Genomic DNA, 26,223 nt, shown 5'->3' on the forward strand with positions numbered 1-26,223 from the left:
TGCCGAACGCGAACTCGTTTCGATCTCTTTCAACGTAAAACAAACTCTTAGAGAGGACTCTGTAATCAAGTGACTTAGCAAAAGTATGTTAAAAGTGATGCCACTTTTTTAAGTTAAAAGTGGTTCCATTATCAAAATCAAAGAAAAAGGTTACTTCTAATAGGCAGATATAAAATGAAAATACTATCTATGTATAGTCTGCTTGCGGGATTTTTAATAAAATTATTTGCTCTATTCAAAGTTTATTTCTACGGGGAACATAAGCTAGTAAAATATGATTCCACAAAATGAATATTTGCGTAGTTATGATTAAGTATAATTTCCAATGAACTTACTTGTAAATGGCAAGTAGCAAAGCATGGGCTTGCCAACGTACTGCGGTAGAGTTAGTCTCCAGCAAGAATGCTTTGACAAACATCCTGAGTTCCTCTTGGGAGACCTACAAGAATAACAAAATCGTTAACATCAGAATAATCTGAGCGATTAACAACCTTATGAAGACTGTAATAAGATTTAAGAAAAGCAACCTGTTTTAATGCTAATTCTAAGCAAATTGCAACATTATTCGTACTTTGTTAAAGTTCATATTTAGTTAATTGTGTTGAGCGCAATACAACTTTACTTTTTACTTAGATTCATGAACAAGTTCGTTTTTTAATACTTTGCTGAGCAATTTTAAACTTTGTTTATACTACGTTAAGGTTCACAATAACGTACCTGTTTCAGTATCTGTTGGACGAGAGGTCCCACCCTTTGTTCTTGGAACTTGGAGCCATCAGTGGTGAAGGCGTCATTCTCAGCGCTGCGCTCACGGTCCGGCCAGTCTGCCGAGTTCTGCTGCAACGGTTTCTAATGTGTGGTGGATGTTATTCATTTTGTTTGGTAAAGTAATAATAAGTGTAACTTAAATTTTAGGATTAAATTAAATAGTCCGTGAATTTACATTATTTTACTAGTTACGAAAGAATTCTGTGATTATCTGAAGTGGAAGAGTATCTGAAGTACTTCAGAAATTAAATTGTTTAATACACTGAACGACATTGAAGTTAAGTAGGTACGCGGCGTAAAGCAAAATGTGGAATCTAATAAACAAATTACAAGACACTATTGTAATGAGCTAACCTCTTACAAAATTCACAAAACACCGCCAACTGAGATCTTTGAGATTTCAACAAAAATGAATTGATCTATCTAAAAATATGTCTATTAAATTAACCTTAGCGGCCTCGTTAGCCCGCTGGTGGTGCGGCGGCGCGCAGAGCGCGGCCTGCAGCAGCTGCAGCACGGTGGGCGCGACGTGCGGGTGTACTGCGAGCTACGAGTATTTACCTTGCTGCCGTCGCCGGGGCGCTGGTGGTGCGGCGGCGCGCAGAGCGCGGCCTGCAGCAGCTGCAGCACGGTGGGCGCGACGTGCGGGTGTACTGCGAGCTACGAGTATTTACCTTGCTGCCGTCGCCGGGGCGCTGGTGGTGCGGCGGCGCGCAGAGCGCGGCCTGCAGCAGCTGCAGCACGGTGGGCGCGACGTGCGGGTGTACTGCGAGCTACGAGTATTTACCTTGCTGCCGTCGCCGGGGCGCTGGTGGTGCGGCGGCGCGCAGAGCGCGGCCTGCAGCAGCTGCAGCACGGTGGGCGCGACGTGCGGGTGTACTGCGAGCTACGAGTATTTACCTTGCTGCCGTCGCCGGGCCGCTGGTGGTGCGGCGGCGCGCAGAGCGCGGCCTGCAGCAGCTGCAGCACGGTGGGCGCGACGTGCGGGTGTACTGCGAGCTACGAGTAGTTACCTTGCTGCCGTCGCCGGGCCGCTGGTGGTGCGGCGGCGCGCAGAGCGCGGCCTGCAGCAGCTGCAGCACGGTGGGCGCGACGTGCGGGTGTACTGCGAGCTACGAGTATTTACCTTGCTGCCGTCGCCGGGGCGCTGGTGGTGCGGCGGCGCGCAGAGCGCGGCCTGCAGCAGCTGCAGCACGGTGGGCGCGACGTGCGGGTGTACTGCGAGCTACGAGTATTTACCTTGCTGCCGTCGCCGGGGCGCTGGTGGTGCGGCGGCGCGCAGAGCGCGGCCTGCAGCAGCTGCAGCACGGTGGGCGCGACGTGCGGGTGTACTGCGAGCTACGAGTATTTACCTTGCTGCCGTCGCCGGGGCGCTGGTGGTGCGGCGGCGCGCAGAGCGCGGCCTGCAGCAGCTGCAGCACGGTGGGCGCGACGTGCGGGTGTACTGCGAGCTACGAGTATTTACCTTGCTGCCGTCGCCGGGGCGCTGGTGGTGCGGCGGCGCGCAGAGCGCGGCCTGCAGCAGCTGCAGCACGGTGGGCGCGACGTGCGGGTGTACTGCGAGCTACGAGTATTTACCTTGCTGCCGTCGCCGGGGCGCTGGTGGTGCGGCGGCGCGCAGAGCGCGGCCTGCAGCAGCTGCAGCACGGTGGGCGCGACGTGCGGGTGTACTGCGAGCTACGAGTATTTACCTTGCTGCCGTCGCCGGGGCGCTGGTGGTGCGGCGGCGCGCAGAGCGCGGCCTGCAGCAGCTGCAGCACGGTGGGCGCGACGTGCGGGTGTACTGCGAGCTACGAGTATTTACCTTGCTGCCGTCGCCGGGGCGCTGGTGGTGCGGCGGCGCGCAGAGCGCGGCCTGCAGCAGCTGCAGCACGGTGGGCGCGACGTGCGGGTGTACTGCGAGCTACGAGTATTTACCTTGCTGCCGTCGCCGGGGCGCTGGTGGTGCGGCGGCGCGCAGAGCGCGGCCTGCAGCAGCTGCAGCACGGTGGGCGCGACGTGCGGGTGTACTGCGAGCTACGAGTATTTACCTTGCTGCCGTCGCCGGGGCGCTGGTGGTGCGGCGGCGCGCAGAGCGCGGCCTGCAGCAGCTGCAGCACGGTGGGCGCGACGTGCGGGTGTACTGCGAGCTACGAGTATTTACCTTGCTGCCGTCGCCGGGGCGCTGGTGGTGCGGCGGCGCGCAGAGCGCGGCCTGCAGCAGCTGCAGCACGGTGGGCGCGACGTGCGGGTGTACTGCGAGCTACGAGTATTTACCTTGCTGCCGTCGCCGGGGCGCTGGTGGTGCGGCGGCGCGCAGAGCGCGGCCTGCAGCAGCTGCAGCACGGTGGGCGCGACGTGCGGGTGTACTGCGAGCTACGAGTATTTACCTTGCTGCCGTCGCCGGGCCGCTGGTGGTGCGGCGGCGCGCAGAGCGCGGCCTGCAGCAGCTGCAGCACGGTGGGCGCGACGTGCGGGTGTACTGCGAGCTACGAGTATTTACCTTGCTGCCGTCGCCGGGGCGCTGGTGGTGCGGCGGCGCGCAGAGCGCGGCCTGCAGCAGCTGCAGCACGGTGGGCGCGACGTGCGGGTGTACTGCGAGCTACGAGTATTTACCTTGCTGCCGTCGCCGGGGCGCTGGTGGTGCGGCGGCGCGCAGAGCGCGGCCTGCAGCAGCTGCAGCACGGTGGGCGCGACGTGCGGGTGTACTGCGAGCTACGAGTATTTACCTTGCTGCCGTCGCCGGGGCGCTGGTGGTGCGGCGGCGCGCAGAGCGCGGCCTGCAGCAGCTGCAGCACGGTGGGCGCGACGTGCGGGTGTACTGCGAGCTACGAGTATTTACCTTGCTGCCGTCGCCGGGGCGCTGGTGGTGCGGCGGCGCGCAGAGCGCGGCCTGCAGCAGCTGCAGCACGGTGGGCGCGACGTGCGGGTGTACTGCGAGCTACGAGTATTTACCTTGCTGCCGTCGCCGGGGCGCTGGTGGTGCGGCGGCGCGCAGAGCGCGGCCTGCAGCAGCTGCAGCACGGTGGGCGCGACGTGCGGGTGTACTGCGAGCTACGAGTAGTTACCTTGCTGCCGTCGCCGGGCCGCTGGTGGTGCGGCGGCGCGCAGAGCGCGGCCTGCAGCAGCTGCAGCACGGTGGGCGCGACGTGCGGGTGTACTGCGAGCTACGAGTAGTTACCTTGCTGCCGTCGCCGGGCCGCTGGTGGTGCGGCGGCGCGCAGAGCGCGGCCTGCAGCAGCTGCAGCACGGTGGGCGCGACGTGCGGGTGCACGCGGCGGGCCACGGTCACCAGCCACGCCAGCGCCTCGCGCCGCTCCGTCGCGCACGTGTGCTGCCAGTTGCCCGTCCGAGCGCTCACTATTTCTGCGCAAGCCTGTGGGGAAAATGTTGTGTAATTGTTACTTCTTTTGCTAGCCTAATTTCTATAAACTCGCTTCTAACTAGCTTCTGAAAGTCATTCGGGTCTACGTCCAGCAGTGGACGTCTCGTAGCTAACATAAGGTTGAAAAAACATGAATTTTTACCTCACAATCTTCACTATATGATATTATCATGGTGTCTGACGTGTTTTCTTTCATTACGTAACACACACAATCAATCTTTACTTTCAAGTTTTACATTGCGCAAAATTGCGCTATTACTATTTCACATAGCGCAAAAATGTGCTACCACTATTTTGAGTTGCGCTCCCATTGTTTTACGTTGCGCAAACTTGCGCCACTATAACTTAACATTGCGCAAAACTACATTTCATACAGCCAACAACATCTTCTATTGTTAACATCTTCAAATTCCTTACCTTCAAATGGTCCATGAGCTGTACGAGCTTGTCATAAGCCGGGTCAGTAGCGAGCAATGCGCGCGCTGCATTAAGATGCGTGTCCAATGCGTGCACGTCGCGTAGTTGGCGGTAACGTTCCCGAGTACCACAGAGTAAGAGCAGGAGTTTGCGCACTTGTTTCCTGTGAGGGAAAAAATATTATAACAATGAACATATATGTATAACAGAAATTCTACTAATCTTCTCACGTAGAACCCATAAAACGGTAAGTTAATACTTATAGTGAATAAGTTAGTTTTGGATGATATGGTTCTACCGTTATAGATTTATTTCAAAATCTTGCTTTTCAATTGAGGTAAACCCCATTTATAGAATTAAATACGAGTTAAACACAGCTGGCAGAATAGCAAATCAATTATATTATTAAAAAAAGTAATTATGAAGACAAGAGACACCTGAACAATAACTCTTTTCAAATACAAACAGCACTATATTATAAAGTATCATACCTGAGCGGAGTCTGTTGGTTCATCATGTACTCGCAGAGCAGGGTGCGCCAGCGCTGGTCGAAGTGCGCCGGGTCGCAGTGCTTGTGTATCTGGCACGGCAGGCGCAGCGCCATCTCCATCAGCAGTTGCGGGTAGTTGTCGAACACGTCTAGAGCGTGGCCTGGGGCAAGGAAAATAAATGTTTTATGATAATGTAGAAAAATATGTTAGGAGATTAAAATGGCTGCAATCTTAAACCACCTAATAAGTAAGAGTAACCTAGCGGGAGGGAGCACAAAAATAACTCTTTACCTTTAGGGGTCAAAAATACAAAATGTCATTAAGTGTCACTTCGGGGTTCTTTTATACTTTAAGAGAGGTAGGTAAAAATAAGCTTAATAGATGGCTAATTAAAGGCATTTTAAAGTCTATGATGATCGTAATGTAGGTACTTACTCTTGACATACTCCTTCACGAAGAAAGGTTGCATATCTGGCAACGGCTGAGGTGGTTGCGGTTTCAGAAGAGTCTGGCCAGTAGTTGTTGCGCCAGAACCTAGAATAAAAATAATTTTTATTTAGGATATCGATAAGATTTCGTCTATAGTCTATTGAATTTATGATTCAATAAAAACAATGAACTATGAACAGTCTACTTACTAGAAGTCTTCTCCTTCCAATAAGGCAGTAGTGCCGAGAGCACTCGGAAGCAGTGCGCAGGCGCGCCGGCCCGTACTAGCGCGGCCGCAGCCAGGCGGGACACGTGCGCTGCGCACGCGCCGCCCGTCACCTCCGCGCGGGGGACTGGGCCTCCCGACGCTGACGTCTTCCAGCGAGCCATTAGGACACCTGGTAGAAGGGAATAGATTAGATAATGAGCCTAATGTTGCTGTTATTACTCATCTTCAAAGTATTTCTTGGCTATTTAGTCAGTCTCGCAGTATTTTTACGTAAAAAATTAGTAATCTTCTCGCCATTATTACAGGATCAATTAAACTGGTGTGAAGCGAAAGAAAAAAGTAGTAATTTCTATCGCTTATTTTTGAAATTACATTAAATTATTATTAACAAAATACTCACTCAACAACCTCATGATGACCAATTGCAACTCCCTCCTATTGGTCCTCTCGTGTATAGGGGGCGGGGTCTCATCCCCGTGCATGTCAAGTTCGGACACTAACAGCTCTAGGCGCATGATGGCCAGTTGTAGCTCGCGCCTGTCCGTGCGCTCCTCTGGATTCTCCTCGCTCTGTATATCGAGTTCTGATACTAAAAGCTCTAGAAGTCGGTCTAGGACTGTTCTGTCTCCTTCCACGCTGGAGTCCAAGTCACCAGCGAGCATTAGTACCACCTGTGTAGAAGATTATGTTGGATTTTACTAACATTATAAATGCGAAAGTTAGTGACTGTATGTTTGTTACTCATTGACGTCGAAACGGCTGAAGCAATTGGGATGATATTTAGAACAGGAATAGATGATGGTTTGGAATTACACAAAAGCTAGCTTTTTATACCGTGGGAATGCAGGTGAAGCCGCTGGCAAAAGCTATAAAGACTATTTTTATTTTATTTTTTTATGGAACACGTAAACGAGCAGACGCAATCGCCGCCGCTCATGGACACTTGAAACAACAGAGGCGTTACACAAGGCTCGGAACCGGTTTAAAAAATACCGGTTAATACCGGTTTATATCGGTTTTCCTCCGAACTTTTCTTAAGAACGTGAACATTAAAGAACTTTATTTTAACCTAAATTAACCGGTTTATTCGACGAGGGGCATGTCGGTACACGCGTTGAAATATTATTATTGAAATAAGCTGAACAGCGCGCGGCGTTTCTTTGATGTGCGTCGTATTAACCGGTTTTTATTGCTCTAAACCGGTTAATCCGAAAAAACCTTTATGAAAATACTGTTCCAAATACCGGTTTAAAAAAACCGGTTTCGCGAACGAAACCCAATGTAAAGGTTTTGCGTACAAGTACATAATAACGGTTTGAAAATTTAACCGGTATCCGAGCCTTGGCGTTATATGTGCGTAGCCCGGCCTTTTGTGCTTAGGAATTTAAGGGTTGTTGGGGAATCGGGGACTGGAAAGATTAGGAGTGGGGGAATTGGGCCTCTGGTAACCTCACTCACACAACTAAACACAATGTTAATTAATTTATCCTTCAGTTCAACATACCTGTACAAACGGTATAGCCCTAACTCCGGGCAGGAACCTCAGAGACGGCAGGGCATCTAACGCAGCAGACAGTAGAGAGAGACGGAGAGCGTGCAGTTTGCGTGTCTCGCTCTCAGCCTCCATTGTACGGGATGTCGACGCCACTGGTTGGCTCGATGATGTTGATGGGCCAGCTAGACAATGATTATCAAATTGTTAGGGTTGTTACTTCTATAAAATAGTAACAATTGAGTTTCTTGCTTGTTTTTATCCATTTGAATCTACATTTTGGAACGAACACCTAGGTTCACTGACGGACAGACTGTATTTCTTAATTTGTTGATGTTTCAAAAGTTTATGGTTTTGTTGAAATAAATGCTTTGACTTTGCATTGATATTGAATGATCAATAGAATATTTTATAGACGTTAACAGTACCAAAATAAAGTATAGTTTACTAACCTGTAATAGCGACAGGGGCCGCGATGATATTGGAGGCGGGCATCGTTCCAGCCGATGGAGCGGACACCATTTCTCCTAGAACATACCAGATCATTGTGAAGTAAATCGTACTATAAACCAAAGATATATAGATATACGTATAAAAAGTCTATACCTAACGTGTATACAAGTGTTAAAGAGAAAACAAAATTCAGGCTCATTCATATTTGCAAAACATTTTAGCAACATAATTTGCCTAGGATACGATATTATTACTATAGTATGTGTCAAAAAAATGTTTACGAACAAGAAATTTTAACGTTATTATAACGCTCTCGCACTCAAAACAAAGTTCAAAAGTATATTCCTATATAACTTAGGTACCGACAAAAACACTATTGTAGTATTTATACTAGTTATAGTATAGTGATAGTGTCCCTCACCATAAGCGCTGCTACGTCCGGACACGCCCCCGATGGAGTCAGCCCCGGAGCCGCCGGACTCGGATCCCGCGGAGCCGGGCGGCTCGGCCGGGGACGTGCGCAGCGTACTGCCGTCCGTCGCCGCCGTGCTGCCCTCGTCGTCCGAACTGGACACGTGGATATACATTTATTATTAGTATTCTTCAGAAGAAAGAAAAATTATGCGATGATTGGATGAGAAGTTTTCTACTTTATCTTTCTAATAACTCTTTACTAAAGCTCGTTAAATAACACGTCTATATGCATTTCGGAAAAGAAAGGTACTCTTAATTTCAGTCGCAAACTTGGTCCCGGTAATTTTTGTTACTTCTACATTGTCGAGAAACGTGATACATTGCTTTTTCAAGTCAATATAAAAATAAGTATGAAGCTTTGAATTTAATATCTAGAACCCTGATATTGAGTTAACTGTGAGAATTTCGCCGCGTCGCGTCGGGTCGCAATATCAAAAGCAATGCTGCTCATAAATATGAACCTCTAGCGTAACTTGAAATAAGTCGAGGAGTTACTTCGCGAAACAGTTACGTGAGTAAGCCATTAATCATAATACTGATGTATGTATATAACACTATACAGTAAGACATACGCGGGTGGGGACGCAGTAGCATCGCTGAACCCTGGCGCGGGCGGTGGCGGCGCGGAGGGCGCGGGCGGGGCGCGGCGCGGCTGCTCCTGCAGGGACAGCGCTATGGCCAGCTCCACCATCGTCTCGTCGTCCGCGTCCGGGGGGATGTCTAGTAGGGCTTCTAGACCTGTGTATAAACAGTCATTTATTAACAAAGTAAAATATATTTTCATAATAACTATCATGAGACATACTAAATTAACTAAAAATAATGAATCCATGTGCTATGGAAATCTGTTGCATAAAGGTCTTCTAATAAATGGAACAACTCGTGAAGTTTCGGCATGAATAAACCGGTTTGAAATGACCCCATAAAATACACACATACATAACCTCACACCCCCAGGGGGGTAGGAAGAGGCAACGGAACGCACATAGAATGAGATTCATGCGTTGTGTTTCACCGTTTGAGTGACGTTACGAGACCTAACTCAAGCAACGCATTTTGTAACTTCTCTGGTGTTGCGGGTATACATTGGCAGCGCTGATAGCTGATCATCAGGTGATCTTACCTTGCTTGTTTACTCCTCTATAAAAAAAAAACTAGGACAATATATTTTATCATCATCATCGTACCTCCATCAGGTGCCAGTAGCACCATGGGTTCCAGGGAGTCGTCTACATCCATGAACTGGTTCTCCTGGTGCTCGTCTCGGTTGGCGCTGAGGTCTGACTCGGAGACCACTGCCTCTGTGATCGAGCTCGTTGGCTGAGCTGTGGTCACTGATGATCCGGCTCCTATGTAAGAGGGGGTTAGAGATTATATAGAATATGTTTTCGCTTCTGCTGAGCTTAGCTTTAACATGACTGAAGTTTTGTCCTCTTTTTTTAACGGAACAGTTTTTTAACTTTTGTATTGCATATTATTTACAGTTTATTTGTGATACATAATCCTTGTGTAGCATCAAAATATCCACCAGAGATGTATCACATGAAAATATGTCTTATTTTAAATCAACCACAACAACCAAGGTGGTTCTTAATTTGCCGAATCTTTATTAAATAAATTCGGTGATATATGGTTCAACATAATCAAATTGTATAAACTATCAGTAAAGCTTACCAGTTCCAGGAGTGTTAGGCGGTGATGGTATGTAGACACGGCGCCTCTTCACTCTGGGCCGGAGTACTCTCATCAGAGCAGCTTTGGCTCCGAAGCTTATGCTTTGGTCCTCCGCCAGAAGCAATGATAGGTATATTTGATTGCCGAATTCCACCTGTTTGATTAAATAGTTAGTTGTTATTAGTGAAATTGTAAAAAGTGGCGAGTCTATTGTTAAACAATAGTCGATAATTGCAAACTTAATACTTAAAATATTCAAGGTACATTTCCTATCGACTTTAGACTTTAACTCGACTTTATAGTACCAAGCACAAAGGATCAGATTCACAAGTTAGAACGCTAGCGTTGTTGCCAGTTGATGCCCTCTAGAGGGAGACAGTCATATATTACAATAGGTAATAATAATTGATTAAATATTTTATCTTCTAAGATACTTACACACTCCGGCTCAGCATGCAGTTGGAACGCATGCACGGTATCAGCGAGTGCATGCATGGTATGTTCCGGGTGTCGCAGACCGTACGACAAGATGCCCGGTGGCTGAGCGGTGGAGGCACGGCATGCGGCCAAACGCCATAATACGCTCGTTAGTAATGCACAGAGGTGGGGCTCCTTGTCCTTGTCTTCTTGGTTTTCGCCCTTCCAGAGGACTGACCAATCACCTATAAGGGATATTCAAAAAGTTAAATTGGTTAGTTATTATGTTAAATTATGTTTATGACCTAGTTACGCATATTTTTTTCTATTGCGCAAACATGTTGCACTTTTAGCGCAATTCACTGCGCAAACGTACCAAACACGCTTAGTATGATATAGATACCACTCTGTACACCCTACGATTTAATTATTATTTAATTTTACAAATGTTTTTGCTTACCATTCGGAGGTCTTTGTGGTGTAGGAGCACTGTATTTGACGAGATGGTGTGGTCTAGCCACGGCGACTCCTCGCGCCAACAAGACCAGTCTGAAGTACGCTTCAGGGTCGATGTTGTGTGGATCAGCCGTATCGCGGAGTTCGCGCAGTGAAGTGCATACGTACTTCAGAATTGCTTGATCCTATAGAAAAATAAAAAGCAATCAATGACGGATTCGTTTTATCATTAATCATAAATTTTAAGTAAGCTGGTTGTATCCAACTATCAAGAAAAGATTTTAAAACTATCAAGAAAAGCACATTACGGCACGTAATGCCGCTATACAATGTACACTCACTTTTCAACTTTCTCTTTTACATTTGCTGTTAATGTAGTTTGAAATAGGTTTAAGTGATACAATACAATATATAAGTTACAAATCAATTGACGAACAGTTTTAGCTTTATTTGTACCTTGTACTGATGATAGTGAGTATGATGCAAGGCCCTCAGTAGACACTGCGCCCGTGCATGTAGATGCGGCGGGGCGGGTGCACACAGTAGCCTGCGCGCAGGCTCCGCGGCCGCATGGGCTCCGGCTGCAGAGGCACCCGCGCCAAGCTCCAGAGCTTCCAGCGCTGCGCAGGCCAGACGTTCCAGTGGACTCGGTTTCCAAGCACCGCCTGAACCTTCACCTTCCTATAGATACATACAAGATTTATTAAAGTATATCGGAAATAATTAGAAAGTATTAGCAAAAGCCTGGCGAACTCCGTTTCGCGCCACCAATGATTTCCCTGTTTTCTGAATTTTCTTTGCTATAAACCTCGCGGAGGCTAAGACCTTTCCAACTAATGCATAACCGTGAAAACCGGTTTGTGCGTTCTGGAGTTATAGCGTCAGGAAATTAAACTCGACTTATTTTTATTAGAAAACTAGCAAACCTGGCGAACTCCGTTTCGCCACCATGATTTTTTTTTTCTTGAATTTTCTTAGCTATAAACCTCACAGAACCCGAGACCTTACCAACGAATGCAAAACCGTGGAAATCGGTTCGTGCGTTCTGGAATTATAGCATCAGGAAGGAAAACCTGACTTATTTTTATATAATAGATATCAACAAAATGAATATTTCTATTTGATAGAATAACGGATTCAGACTCAGGTTAAAGTTTCATTGGAAATATCATATTGATTAAAACCATAATATGTTTTGTGTGGATTTTAATATTTAAATTCACAGTTGAATCTGTTTAGTTGTGTTATACCACCTTAAAACAAGTCAAAGTGTTGTTTAATGAGAGGTATGTTATTCTTTATTCTACATCTATGTTGACTTACTTGAGCAACTTTACTGGATGAAGGACAAGCGGATGGGTCTTCATTGTCCTCAGGCCAGCCAAACTGCTCCTTATTTTTGCCATACACCTAAAAAAAACATATATTTATTAGTTCAATCTACTATACTACTAATATAATATTATAAAGCTGAAGAGGTTGTTTGATTGTTTGTTTGTTTGAACGCGCTAATCTCAGGAACTACTGGTCTGATTTGAATAATTATTTTTGTGATGGATAGCGCATTTACCAAGGAAGGTTATAGGCTAAAAATCATCACGCCACGACCAATAGGAACCAAGCAGTGTGGGTGAAACCGCGCGGAAGTAGCTAGTTGTAAATATAACAAAAATAATTACTAAATATTGGTTATGAGTACTTACCTTCACCGAGTCGACCATAGTAACACCATCAGGGTCTTGCGAAGGTCCAAAGGTGATGACGAGCTTCTTGTCAGATTGGAGCGATTCCTCTCGTGTAAGGGGTATATCGAACCAACGGTTGCGTACTACGATTGTTTGGATCGATCTCCCATATACCTAGATCAAAGACATTTCATACAATTAGACATACATATCGTAAAATGTTTGCTTTTAACTAATACTGTGCAACATCACGCCTTTTATCCCCGAAGGGGTAGACAGAAGTGCACATTACGGCACGTAATGCCGCTATACAATGTACACCCACTTTCACTATTTGTGTTATAAGTCCCATGTAATAAGGTGAGCCTATTGCCATATTATACTGGACACAATTCCAGACTCCGTGCTACTACTGAGATATTTTCGAAAAGCCGAAAAAAGCCCAGTAATACATTGCCCGACCCGGGAATCCAACCCGAGACCCCTTGCCCGGCAGTCGCACTAGCGACCATACGACCAAAGAGGCAAACTTTTAACTAAGACTTTCTATCATTTGGGTACTTACTTCAACATAAGTCGGTGTGCGGGCGACGTCCTGAGTGCCAAGCAGTACTCGTATGCCACAGATGACCATATTAGGATCCGAGTTCATCACTTCCAAGAAGAATCCACTCATTTTCGTGGATACCACATACAAGCCTATGGATAAAGTTTAAATATAAGATCTTTACTGCCGCACTCAGAGACATTTAATGATTACTTAAACTATTCTTTAGTAACGATTTTGCATTGAAAACGATTGCTTAAGACTGGGTTAAGGAATCATTAAATTACTCTTATTACGGCGGTTAGTTAATTATTATTAACTGTTTTACGACTGATTTTATGGTGAGCCTGTTCTCCTATCCAAACTCTATACTACTAAAGGAGATCATTAGAATCTTTAGAAAAAAAATCTAATAAAAATGTATAAACTAGGAATTCATTCCAAGCGCTTATGCGCGCTTATGTCCTTGTATCTGATTGGTTGCTTATGTTATTAACCGTGGAATAAGTTAAGCTTACCAGTAGTGTTGAGTCGGTGTTTAATCTGTGCAGTGTTATAAACTTGCAGCAGATCGTTGCCGCCAAACTCAATGTCGTTCATCGCGATGCAATGTTCGAAGAAATCAATCGGGAACTGTGGAGCGCCGCTAGCGTTGGATTTTGTTACAGCCTAGAAAAAATATAATATTTAAGTAAATCTTCTTCAAAGGATCAACAGTTTTTTGTCATTGTGACTGAAGAGAGACACCGGGAGCCTCAGTACGAGTTTGCGTCAATTTTAAGGAGATTGAAAAGAGAGCGCGTTCGGCGCACTTGGTTCATTGCAGCCGGCTAAGCCCTCAAATGTAACACTGGGACTGATTTAGGTGGTCATCGTAAAGTTGGTTACGCAACCAAATTGACACGAAAATAAATATGACTGTTTCTTGGTTGCGCAACCCGGATTTAATACCTACTATTGATCTAGTATTTTTGAGAACTGAGAGCAAACACACAACATCTATTTTCATCCCTTGACAAAGTACCTACTATAAATTTTTGCAACTAACCTGTTGTTGTTTTCCTTTAGCATGATGCGTTAACAGCCTGGGTCGCCTTCTAGGCGCGTGTGTGGGTTGTATGGCGGGTGAGAGCCAGTAGCCAGTATGTTCGTTACTGGCGGCGTATATGCGCAAGCTGCCGTCTTCACAGAGTAAGATCAGAGTGCTCTTCTGTTCGCCGCCGCCGCCGTACCAGTGGCGGACGGCTACCATGTCTGTTATCTTTGCTTTGGCGGGCACCACCTGGAAGGTAAGGTGTGTAAATATTTTGTTACACTTAAAGTTTTGTTTATAATTTTAGAATGTTCTTTATAGTTCCTTAACAAGATAAAAACAAAAGACAGTGAACACAATCCATTATAAATATACACAAAATGTTAAGTTACAGTGTCAATACTAATCTTATAGCCGTTTTGACGAACCACCCCCAAACTATGAGTCACATAGTGTAAGGGAACACCTAAGCCTAAACTATAGGTGATATGGTAACCTATTTCACGGGTTCTTTAAAAGAGTTTGGTGAAAGCTGGTATTAGTGTATAAAACCATTCCACAAACCTTAATCTCCTGCACGAAGATGTTGGTGGGCGTGAGCATGAGTACGACGGGGTTGTTGGAGGCCTGCATGACGGCGGTGACCAGTCCGGGGTGGCCCGGCACCTCCGCCCACTGACACAGCGACTGCACGCCCTGCTTGCCGCCGCCGCGACCGCCTTCCTTCTGCGTTAGTGTTGTCGATAGCGTGATCATTGCGGTGCCTGTGGAAACAAACATGTTTTATTTTGTTAATTGCGTTTAAATACATCAAATATGTAAAAACATATGAACTGAGAAGGAGTCTTCTACTGGAGTTGATCAAAATCGGAAGTAATCTTCCAAGTTATATCGAAACAATGTATGTAAGATTCACTTTAAATACCGATAATACATATTTTTTTTCATTTATGCAACCAAACAAATTCAAAGACACAATGAAATCCGTTTTCAAGAAAAAATACCAACACATTATCAACACATCCTAAGACAACAAATGCAATTTGAATCTTATATAAAGACGCTCACCTTTGAGACTCTCTTCGACAGTGTTAAGTGGTGCCAGGAAGCTTTTGCCTTGCGCATACGAGAAGAACAGCATCTTGAGCGTATGCGAGTAGTATATGGAGACTCCACCGCCTCCCACCAACCCAGCAACATCCTAAGGAACAAGGAAAAAACACTCTTAAGTACGACACCCAAGAGTCTAAAATAGGACAAAAAATATGACAACATTTAGCCAATTGGTCTGTAACTACAGAATTTTGATTCACTACGGGTTACAATGTGAGGACATTGGACAGATTTGAGTAAACTTTTTAATTAGAGTATAATATTTTTAATTCATCCAATAGCTGTTTAGTATGGTCAATCATGTGAGTCAAAAGTTAATGGTCCAATGTCATCTCAGGCCTTACTAAAGACGAAAACAATACAGGTCAGAGTTTCTGATGTCACTGAGTAATACAACTTGAACGCCACGCTTTTATTACGCTAGCAAAAGTTACAACAAGTGTAAAACATTAGCTTTTCTATAACCCTGTTAAACATATTATTATAATATATTCCTACAAATAAATAGTTATGCAACGAAAGCTACCTACAAAAAGGTTAAACAAATCATAAATATGGATTTTTATTTCAATAGATAAGGCTCCAATATGATTTGGATTACCCTTAAATAGTTAACAGTCGTCGAATAACTTTTTATTGAATGAATTCGCTATAAGTATACAATGTGTTATATTACTCAATGACATCAGAAATTAATATGCATTGCTTTTGTTCTCCAGCGAGCCTGGTTGTGTTCTTCCTGCGCGAAGGTCAATGACCGATATTCGTAGGTATAAGCGGATGAAGTAAGATATACACCAGCAAATCATATCGCATGCACAAGGAGTTGTGGCACAGGAAGAAATCTCGTCCAAGCCGTGGCATTGCGACTGCCGTACATAGTACATACGTGTGAGGGGCGCAGTCGCAAATACGCGGCTCAGTGCAGATAACCCACTAGGGAGCTAAGTCATATACTGACAAGTAGGTTAGTCTCGTGTACATCTCGGCCTTTGTTCAAGACGAAATTGGAGAATGTTAGTTTAAGCTAAATGTTAATATTCCACGATTGTCTTCTACGCCCAGATCCGGAATAATCAGACTTCTCACTGTATAATTAAGGGCAAACATGTTATGAAAATTGATGGAACCGCCGACTTGATGCTCTCCCAAACATCCAAGCATGTAAAAATATATGAAGATCTCGTCTCATAAGCTGCTTAGCTGGCTGCCTAGTGTTTTATGTGCCTAAACAAAAACAAAACGAACAGAAAAGAACAACAAAATCGCCGTACTCGCATCAAGGAGCAAGCACTCATCAGTCGAAACTATTACAATTTCGATGATGTTGCCCATCCTTGAGGGCGACGAGTGAACAACCTGTTACCGGACTTGCCTGTATCTCCGGATGCTCAACCTGCATGATGTTGGTGACGTAGTACGGCGACTGCGAGTCCTCCAGCTTCTTGCTGATCGGCTTCCAGTAGATGTGTCCGCTAGGGCTCATGCAGAGCGTGTGCATAATACCAACCTGGGTCATAAGGTCACATCACAAGTTCAAGTGCACAGAGAGACTTACCTGTATCTCCGGATGGAGCACCTCTAGCGTGTTGGTGACGTAGAAGGTGCCGAGCGTGGCGCGCGACTCCTCGCTCATGGGCTGCCAGTAGATGTGGCCCGCCGAGCTCATGCACAGCATGTGCATCACGCCGTCCTGGTTCACGAACGTCACGTCGCGCACCTACACGGAAACACACGTTATACTCACCATGGAATTTATAAGTTTTCGTAATTTAGCGTTTTAAAAGTATAAATATAAAAACTAATATGCAACACAATCCATTAACTCAATATTCATTCTATAAAAGAAGTTTCAGTTACATAATGAGTACGAAAAACAATATCTAATTCACAACTTTAAGCACATAATGTAATGATAGTATTTCAATAACTAAAGCAGCATACTATTTTTATATTCCAACTGTTACCTTTCCACTGGGTACGAGGAAGTGGTGCATAGGGTTGTTGAGGTCCTTGCTCAGGTCGTAGATCTTCACGAAGTCTGACGTCACGAGAGCGAGCTGTGTCTGGGAGCCGGGCAGCCATATTGCTTTGATGACGTAGTTGTTGCCTTCCAAGCCGGTGTTCAGGACTAGGTGGTCGGCTACCGCACCTAGTCAAAAGATTTACACAATATAGTAATAGAGTTCTCTTTCGTTGAATAGCTTGTAAATCTCAATGAATAAAAAGACGTCGACGTGTTTTATCTCAAAAAACATTTTCAAAATGTACTTCACTTTTTTTAACGCGTCGTTCACTCAATACAAATAATTTATTACAGTTGCAAATTATTATGAGAAAATTGACACGACATACCACCATCTATTTCTTTCCTCACTAGAGATTTTGAACCTTAATAACAACGCTTTAAAGTACAACATTAATAACTTACCGCCACTATTGAAAGTAAGCACATGGCACTCCTTCAGCCCGCAGACAGCGAGCAGGTCTTCGTTCCACGGGTTCCCGCTGAGACTGAGCACCATGAAGGGAATGGGGGCAGACGACAGATGCGTCAGCGTCAACTTGTGTTTGGACGAGTCCGTCTGCTTTAGGAGCGCTGATAGTTGCAAGACTGTGATTTTTCCTGCGACAAAAATTAAAATTGTGAATGGTGAGCATAGAGTATACTAACATAATATAAAAAATTATATTGGCTATAACAAAATTGAGTATCACTGACACGGAACTACATACTAAGATTAGCATAATCATGGTCGAATCGAGGTGGCAGTATTCAGTACTTTGGTTCAGTTTTAAATGGCTTAACAATTTCCAAAGAGATAAGCGGAACTGTACCTAGATTTATTCTAGATTTGATACTTATAGTTTCGTCTTAGGTTCTTTAGAGGTTTTTTTCACTGAAATTATTTTAAATTATCAGTTATCTTTACCTTTCTCATGCGACACGGCGAGGTGCTGCCGCCTGCCCTGCGGCGAGGCGAGGCAACACATGGCGACGCGACGCAGCTTGTGCGCCGACATCAGCTGACGGATCGTCTGTCCGGTCTCGCCCGTGTACGACATGCGGACGTTCTCGAATGCGCCTTCTTGGGAACCTGGACGGGAATCAATTATGATGATAATGTTAATCATGTCACATTTAAATTGGAAAATAGTTGAAGACAAATATTCCACAAACGTCAGTTATCAAAGGGAAAGTGAAATTAAAATGCTAACAATTGTTGACTTGAGAATAGCTACTTTTGTCCTCCTTTAAAGAGGCTCCTGATAAAATATACATTTTATTTTTGGACTACTTGTTACCTATTAAGACTAGACTTTTTTTTGTTAATGATAACAATGAAGTCAGTATTGAACTACAAAGTTATTTATCAGCTGACAATGACGATGGACGAAATAATTAGAAATGAAAAAATAATGTTCCGCAGCACTGACCGAGAGTAGGCAGCATGAGGTTGTCGGTGTGCGTGAACTTCTTCTCCCCGAGATGCAGCTGCGCCAGCGCGCGCTGCGCCCGGCCGTGCGCGCCGGTGGGCGCGGCCCGCTCGCACGCGGCGCGCACGGCGCCCGCCAGCGACTCCAGCAGCCGCCGCACGCGCTCCATGCACGCCGCCCAGCCGCCGTACGACACCAGGAACTGGCGACACCCTGCACAACGACTTGCTTATTATACAATGGGACGACTTTTATTCGTTTGAGTTTGAGATTTGAAGATTCACAAAAAAAAACAAAGTAATAATATTAGATGATTTAGCCTATGGGACACAATAGGCTAGTTTCCTACTAGTCAAATTCAATACTTTTTTCGAAACGTCAAAAACGATATTTTCTATGAACTTTGTATGAAATAGTGCGTTATGACGTCATAAGTTTTTGACGTCAAATAGCAGACTTATTTCTAGAAATTTTGCTAGAAAAAATCGAAAATTAAATAGTTAATCAAATTTCTGAATGAGAGTGTGATTATTTTTTAATATTTTATTGTATTGAAAAGTTGTAATCATTTATTTTTGACCGAGGATAATACCCAATTGCATAACCAAATCATTAATTCCAATAAAATGTTAATAAAAATAATATTTTTTTAATGTTTCATAAATAGCTAGATATGCCTATTCATTGATCGTACCTTGGATATTAGAAGCCAGTACGGGGCGTCTTGGCGGCGCCAGTATGGCAGGCGGTGCAGGACTAGACGGACGACGCCGCAGCGAGGGCGCCGGCGCACTCTCTTCCGTGCCAGTGCCACGAGCTCCGCCCAATGTCACCGATCGTTTCACTAGAGCTTGACAACTGGACAGAGTAGACGAATCAATATTATGACCAATTAGCAATATTTAATAGATAGGTAGGCGAATGGCAAGAGATTTAAATAACGATTACGCTGACACCATATAAACTGTTTTCTAATGAATATGTAGCCTTATAACCATCCCAATTTCTTAGATACAGATTCACAAAATATTTTAGATTCTAAAAATCTAATAATACAAAGTTACCACAGGACTTACCTAGAGTCAGGTTTAGCTCCGCAGTCGCAGAAGAAGTTGCCAAACTTGGCGTAAGACACATCGTGTCCCCGATGGCAGACGCGGGCGCAGACGGTGCAGACGCCGACGCCGTCCACCATCTTGCACGTGTGGCAGTGGTACCAGTGCTGGTTCATGAACTCGCGCTGCGTCACCGTGAACGTACACAGCTTGTATTGCAGCATAGCGTCTTCGTCCTGCAATTAATGGAAGTGTTAAGTCGGTCTCAAAGCCAATGAAAATGTGAGTCAATAAGGCCTCTTTTTATACGCTCCGGTTTCCTTACAAAGGCCGAGTTTCCATCGGCAAAGTGTACAAGTTATGTACGTTAACTTTAACATGTATCACCACGAGTTCTATGGTGCATTGGCCGGTAACGGGTAGCCAATAACAGTGCGTGTGAATGGAGCCTTAGGGAACATCTTTAATATATCTATCGCCACAAACTTATATAATGTAAAATTAAAAAGTACAACGTCAACACCACACTAAGTCGACACACAAAACGTCCAAAACAAAGTGATTTTAAAATTCAACTTGTTTGATGTTCTTGGAATAAAAAAACTGGCTAATACAATAGTCCAGTCATTCTAAGGTAGCTTTAATAAAAGAGTTTCAATACTAACGGAATCATCAGCACTTGTGTCATCGTCATCTTGTTGTTCATCCGTGTAGTCCAAGTCGAAACCAAGGTCCGACGGCGACTCCCAAGTCGGGCTAACCGAACGCCATGCTGGAACAACACATACAATCAGCAAACATATTCCTTAAAACTGTCAGTAACAAATCGACTTCTTACCTGTTACGACTTCTTCTTCACAGAATCTAATAATTAAGTAATATATAAAGTTGATTAAAACATTAAAACTAAAAAGAAATAAATTTGTACCCCTTAACATAAACTAAAACTAACTAAAAAACTAACAATGATTAAAAAAGGGACGAAAATTTCATTGTTTTAAGATCTCCTGAAAATATGTAGGGGTAAATAGAAGTAATTACACTCACTGTGAGGCTGCGTAGTGTTGATGGCATGCAGCGCGTCCGCGAGGTAGGACAGCAGTACACACGCGGACTCGATCTGGGGCGCCAGGGTCCCGTCCACCTGGCCCTCCTCCAGTTTATCTAGCACTTCTTGACTGCCTAGGTTGTCCACGCTAAGGGAAAATAAAGACAAATTAATGCAGCAGTTTTTGTGATGAATATATGTTATGTCTTAAGACATTTAAGTATTCTAAAGTTTAGTATCGTAATAACAAACAGCTTAAATTAATATGATTTGGCACCATACAAAAAATAATAAGCAACATCTAATTAGAAACATGATAAGTTCTTGCTTTGTTCCATCGGCATTGGTAAACATTACATTTCTTGTATCAATTAACTATTTTATGAAGATTTGTGATAAGGCGTTTGATAGGCAGATAATGGTAGAAAACTTACAGCTTCCAATCAAAGTAACTCGATACAGATATAAACAAGATTATGTAGAAATAGTAATAATATAAGAGTACATACCAGTTGGCCAGCCATCCGACGGCGGCGGGGAAGAGCTGGCGATGGTCCTGGCCGGCGTGCGCGTCGGCCAGGCGGCACATCTCCCGCAGCAGCAGCGGGGAGCACGCCGACTCCCCGCACACACACACCAACGTGCTCAGCATGCGCTCGCTCACCTCCTCGCCGCTACCATATAAATGATAAATAAATGATATTTATTTCTGTAAATAGGTTATAAAATAACACTTTTACATGTCAATATTTTAAATAGCTAGATGAGGCCGGCATTTCCTATCCGACTACTCTGAGAAGAAATGCCGAAACAAACTCAGAGGTCATAGTCTCTTTTAAAGTCCAGACAATGAAATAGAGGATAATGTGAGAGAACCATATAGAAACAGGATTCATTTAGAATACCATATTACCACCAGTATGTATCAGACAATTCCTATTTCCATGGAATTTTAGAAACGTAGTAATAGTAGAAACTATTCTATGTCCTTTGCCGAATCTCAAACTGTGTAAAATTTAAGAGGTCTAGTGATATCTTCAACGGCCGAGTAATGATTGATTCCTTCACCACTGAAGGTTACGTCTAGTCTGGAGTACATGTCAACATTTTTTTCTTATACTAAGGATCAAAATTAAATGAAAGAAAACCTAGAACACGAGTATAATAAAAAACAAATATAGAAACCCATTTGAAGAACTTACCAGTGTAGTACAACGTGCTTGCATAGCGCGGACAGTAAAGCCGCGTTGTCATTGGCCGCGTCCGTGAGCGGCGCGGGCGCAGGCTCTGCCACCACCGGGGCCGTAGTCACCGCGCCTCCACTCTCCTTACTGCCGTCAGACCAACTGCAACTCTCTACACCAACAAAAAATTCTAAATTAGGTATTAAAACTCAAGAGTACTATTTTGAATGACACACTTTATTGCGCAAATGGTTAGAAAAAGTTTAATCTTTGCGCATCATATGACTAGAATAATTACTAGCTAATATTACCTGAATTAGCGGATTGCTGTGCGGTGTCAGACTGCGCTCTGGGTGCTGGTGAACTGTAAGGAAATATTACATATAAAACCTGTACTGTCACAAATAGTTCGTTATTGTCAATAGAAAGTACCTTTGTAAAACCATAAAAAAGTTCACTGAAAAATGTTCAGTGTAATGGTTCATTTGCAGCTATACCCTATGCGCCGTAACAAGGTGCGGCTGACAGATTCAGTAACGTTTCGTATCACTCTTGAAAGTTGCTGCGATTTAAAAATTATCCCTTACTATTTTAACTGTATCACATTCCTATTATGTTAAATCATTCAGAAGTGTAGTTAATTAAATTAAAACCAACCGGAATGTTCTAGTCTTTAAATAAAATCTAATGAAATGAAAAATAAAGTAAAGAGTTATGCGTATAACGTAAAGCCATAGTCGTGTTTAGTGATGGGATGTACTGCTACGATGGATAGGCAGTCGATGTTTTTTTTAGAATAAAAAACGTCGTTCAATTATCACTCTTAAAAAACCTTTAATTATGTGGGTAAATCTACTGTAGACGCGGCTCCTCTGCCCGAACCACAGTGACTTTATCTGAGCACAAATATGTAGTAGACATTTCCGGCGCCTTTGATAATGCGTGGTGGTACTTAATCTGAAAGATCGTGGTTGCTTTAGTAACATATACAAACTAATATATACTTATATTCTTCACGGTTCTGTAAAACTGAAACCCTGAAACACCTCAGGGCTCGGTCATAAAATATTTATTTTGACAAGTATATACACGTAGTTAGACTGCACAACTAAATAACACACACATTTAATAAAAAAATTAAAGAGAATTAAATGTATGCTGCGAGTATCGATAGCGATAAAAAAATATTTTTCTAATGTCCATCCCTAAAGAGAGACGTCAACGTCATACTGGCATCTGTCAGCCGCACCTTGTTATGGCGCATAAGGTATAACTGCATATATTCTTTATTCATGTGTAAAGTAAATACTCACGGAGTATCAAACACGGGTAAATCAGAATCATTTCTTTGCGCATTGGAATCGTTACGCGTGGTAGCGTCACTGCTCTCACTGCGGAACACGCTGCGCAAAGCGTTGCGCAACGCGAGCGATGCAGGGTTGCCTCCCGCGTCCGGAGCTGATGACGTAGGGGTCGGCAGCTCTGTCTCTGTTGGGGTACCATTAGCAGTGCCTGCATTGCCACCCGTTGATGAAGCTAGAAATAACATAGAATATAGGCATGTTTCGTACTAGTCAAATTCAATACTTTTTTTCGAAACGTTAAAAACGATATTTCCTATGAACTTTGTATTAAAATAATCTATTATGACGTCATAAGTTTTTGACGTCAAATAACAGAATTATTTTTTAGAAATTTAGCTAGAAAAAATCGAAAATCAAGTAGTATATCAAATTTATGAATGAGAGTGTGATATTTTTTTAATATTTAATTGTATTGAAAAGTTGTAATAATAATTTTGACCCAGTCATCATCTCTATTAAAGAAACGCCAATCTACCACACAAACAGTACATTATCAAAAAAATTATCTTACCAGAACCGCCCAAACATATATGAGCCAATAGCGTCGACAGTTTCTGTTGATCCGCGACACCAATAAACTTGCATACTGACACGCATAGATTGCTGTTCAGATCATTCTCGCAACCAGAGAATATTTTTATAAAGAGCCTGGAAGAAAGTAAGGCATTTTATTACATTGTTCTATATATACCATTTGTTGTCACTGTATAGTTTCAAAAGAAGAAATGGATTAATTTTGATGTAAAACAAAATGGTGTATGTAATTTTCATTTTTTAAAAAACGTTGCCCCACACTAGGATTTTCTCCTGTGTCGTGGGTGCGTTTACAAACATACAAGTTCACATACACATGACACCCAGACCCGAAACAACAATTTGTGGATCACACAAAGAGTTGCTCCGTGCGGGAATCAAACCCGCTACCCGTTGCGCGGCAGCCAGTTGCCCAGCCACCGCACCAACCGTGCAGTCTATTGTGATGATATTGCTCTAATCCTAAGTAACATATGACAAGATAGAAATAAATGATATTGCTGCTTAACTTACTTGATAACCCTCTCAGCGTAAGGATTCCTTGCATTCGGCGCTGACAAGAGTATCTTGCCGAGAGAATAGCCCGAGTTATCGGCGAACACTTTCTCGTACGCCAGTCTACCTGCGGGGCGGTCCAGAATCTTCTCCCAGTATTTTACCTGCACAAGACATTTACAAGACAACTAAATACCTCATTCTTTACTATAAGCATATCAATACAAGCTTAATTGATCTTGTGGACTAAACACTTGGCGAATAAGATGTCGTATTTTGCCGTATTACTACGTCAATCTAATACACACGTAGACTTTTCTATTGATTTCCAAGCGATGAGCGTTTATACTATTTGAGCCCGGTATGTGATAATACGCATTAAGGTTCTTCACATTTTATATGATCTCATTTTATACTACGTAAAAGATTAACGTCACGCCTTTCATCCCCAAAGGGGTAGACAGAAGTGCACATTACGGCATGTAATGCCGCTATATAATGTACACCCAGTTTTCACCATTTGTATTATAAGTCCCATGTAATAGGGGGTGAGCCTATGACATATACTGGGTACAAAGTCAGACACCGTCCTACCATTAGGAAATTTTCTAAATGCCGAAAAAAGTCCAGTAATTCTTTGACCGACCCGAGAATCGAAATTTATACAACATACTACTCACCATATGTCTCAAAGTCTTCTCAGTGGATGGTTGCAGATGTTCGACGAGAACGTTGTACGTAGTCTTGATGATGTGCTCATGAATCAGTTGTTCCGCCTTCTGCACTTGTGGTACCAGGGTGTTCAGCGTGGCAGCTAGTGGCTCCGACATGAACTCTAGACGACCGTCCGTCTGTAGAAAACAGAAAATGAATATGATACTTTTTATCCCACGGAAACGCGAGCAAAGCCACTGGTAGATACTAGTAGAATATAATAAAGAAAATTATAGAAATAAAGGTGTGTCCAAACACGGCGCGGCAAAGAGCGCGGCATTCGCGGGACACAAATTTGCCGCGCGACTAGTTTAAACCTTCTGCGCGGCAGTACTGCGCGGCATGTTCGAGACACGCTGCGCTCTTTATTTCGTATTCAAACTACAATGAAAGCGACCGCGTGTAATGTCGCATTTTTTTTTTTTTTTTTTTTTTGAGTGGGGAAAATCATCCAATGACTTCTCCCGCCTTGGGTGACTCGGGAGGGAGTGTCAGACTCTTACTGACTAAAAACCACCCCGTTCCGTATCCTGCTTTGAGCTGGAGCCCCGGTAACCTTTTACGTTGTCCGCAGCTCTGGATCAGGCATCAGCCCTACTGGGCCCCATCTGTGGTGGTCTGAAGGCTCTTTGAAGCGCGCGCGAAACGCGACACGACGTACGCGCGGGTCTGGTTCTGGTAGGGCGGCGAGCTACCATTGCTCGTCGTCCACAGACCCGCAGCGTGTAATGTCGCTATGCTTATTATTCGAAAATTAAGTAGAAGAAGGAATAAAAGAAAGGCAGTGTTGGATGCGACCACTCTTTCAACAAAGGACAAAAAATCTGGAAGGGATCTATTACGAAATTAACTACCACACACAAATCACAAATCGTCACAGTTTGTTTCATGTGGCCCGCACCGGCGACTAAACGTTGACACAAAAAGCCGCCACACGCCACTATGCGCGGTACGCGCGATCCCGCGTCCCCTCTCCCTTGCCTCAGTAAACCAGTTGGAGCCAACGATAACGCACGCACGTAGTCTGTGGTTCATATATAGGTAGATAAATATGGATATAGAAATATTTATATCAGGGATACAATCCCGACCGCAAGTGTCGACCATCGGCCACAAGTGGATGTCGCGCGCTTCAGCTACTTTTGTGGCCGTTTCTTGCCTCTTGTCGCGACGCTTGTGGCTGTCGCGTGTGGCCCGTGTGCGGCGACACTAACACCGTTCGCGGCGAACGTCGTGCGCGGCAGGTAGCTCGGGGCTGCCACGCACGACAGTCGTCCAAACATAGCGCGGCAAGCCGCGCGTGGCAGCCGCGCTTGAATGCCGCGCTATGTTTGGACACACCTTAACAC

General features: G+C 44.3%; 1 protein-coding gene across 4 annotated transcripts in view; it reads right to left on the minus strand.

Annotated features, from left to right (window-relative positions):
- LOC118262946 (protein purity of essence) overlaps positions 1–26,223 on the minus strand; it is a 105,192-nt gene that overhangs the window by 53,008 nt on the left and 25,961 nt on the right. For all 4 annotated transcript variants that reach the window (XM_050697556.1, XM_050697554.1, XM_050697555.1 and 1 more), the window contains exons 25-64: positions 24,841–25,011; positions 24,179–24,324; positions 23,643–23,779; positions 23,081–23,303; positions 22,079–22,131; positions 21,786–21,939; positions 21,093–21,257; positions 20,583–20,731; positions 20,201–20,307; positions 19,557–19,771; positions 19,175–19,338; positions 18,481–18,693; positions 17,976–18,140; positions 17,474–17,668; positions 17,010–17,194; positions 16,601–16,762; positions 14,998–15,130; positions 14,494–14,693; positions 13,945–14,178; positions 13,415–13,565; positions 12,915–13,048; positions 12,368–12,523; positions 11,988–12,074; positions 11,121–11,345; positions 10,669–10,849; positions 10,230–10,453; positions 9,792–9,945; positions 9,305–9,466; positions 8,690–8,855; positions 8,065–8,210; positions 7,643–7,717; positions 7,203–7,375; positions 6,099–6,369; positions 5,679–5,867; positions 5,476–5,574; positions 5,041–5,200; positions 4,550–4,712; positions 3,929–4,123; positions 718–849; positions 336–439 (exon numbers count right to left, since the gene is read on the minus strand). In XM_050697556.1, the coding sequence (XP_050553513.1) occupies positions 336–439; positions 718–849; positions 3,929–4,123; positions 4,550–4,712; positions 5,041–5,200; positions 5,476–5,574; positions 5,679–5,867; positions 6,099–6,369; positions 7,203–7,375; positions 7,643–7,717; positions 8,065–8,210; positions 8,690–8,855; positions 9,305–9,466; positions 9,792–9,945; positions 10,230–10,453; positions 10,669–10,849; positions 11,121–11,345; positions 11,988–12,074; positions 12,368–12,523; positions 12,915–13,048; positions 13,415–13,565; positions 13,945–14,178; positions 14,494–14,693; positions 14,998–15,130; positions 16,601–16,762; positions 17,010–17,194; positions 17,474–17,668; positions 17,976–18,140; positions 18,481–18,693; positions 19,175–19,338; positions 19,557–19,771; positions 20,201–20,307; positions 20,583–20,731; positions 21,093–21,257; positions 21,786–21,939; positions 22,079–22,131; positions 23,081–23,303; positions 23,643–23,779; positions 24,179–24,324; positions 24,841–25,011 (6,518 nt within the window). The remainder of the gene's footprint in view (positions 1–335; positions 440–717; positions 850–3,928; positions 4,124–4,549; positions 4,713–5,040; positions 5,201–5,475; positions 5,575–5,678; positions 5,868–6,098; positions 6,370–7,202; positions 7,376–7,642; positions 7,718–8,064; positions 8,211–8,689; positions 8,856–9,304; positions 9,467–9,791; positions 9,946–10,229; positions 10,454–10,668; positions 10,850–11,120; positions 11,346–11,987; positions 12,075–12,367; positions 12,524–12,914; positions 13,049–13,414; positions 13,566–13,944; positions 14,179–14,493; positions 14,694–14,997; positions 15,131–16,600; positions 16,763–17,009; positions 17,195–17,473; positions 17,669–17,975; positions 18,141–18,480; positions 18,694–19,174; positions 19,339–19,556; positions 19,772–20,200; positions 20,308–20,582; positions 20,732–21,092; positions 21,258–21,785; positions 21,940–22,078; positions 22,132–23,080; positions 23,304–23,642; positions 23,780–24,178; positions 24,325–24,840; positions 25,012–26,223) is intronic.

The sequence above is a fragment of the Spodoptera frugiperda genome, chromosome 12 (genome assembly GCF_023101765.2).
Source record: "Spodoptera frugiperda isolate SF20-4 chromosome 12, AGI-APGP_CSIRO_Sfru_2.0, whole genome shotgun sequence".
Lineage (NCBI taxonomy): Eukaryota > Metazoa > Arthropoda > Insecta > Lepidoptera > Noctuidae > Spodoptera > Spodoptera frugiperda.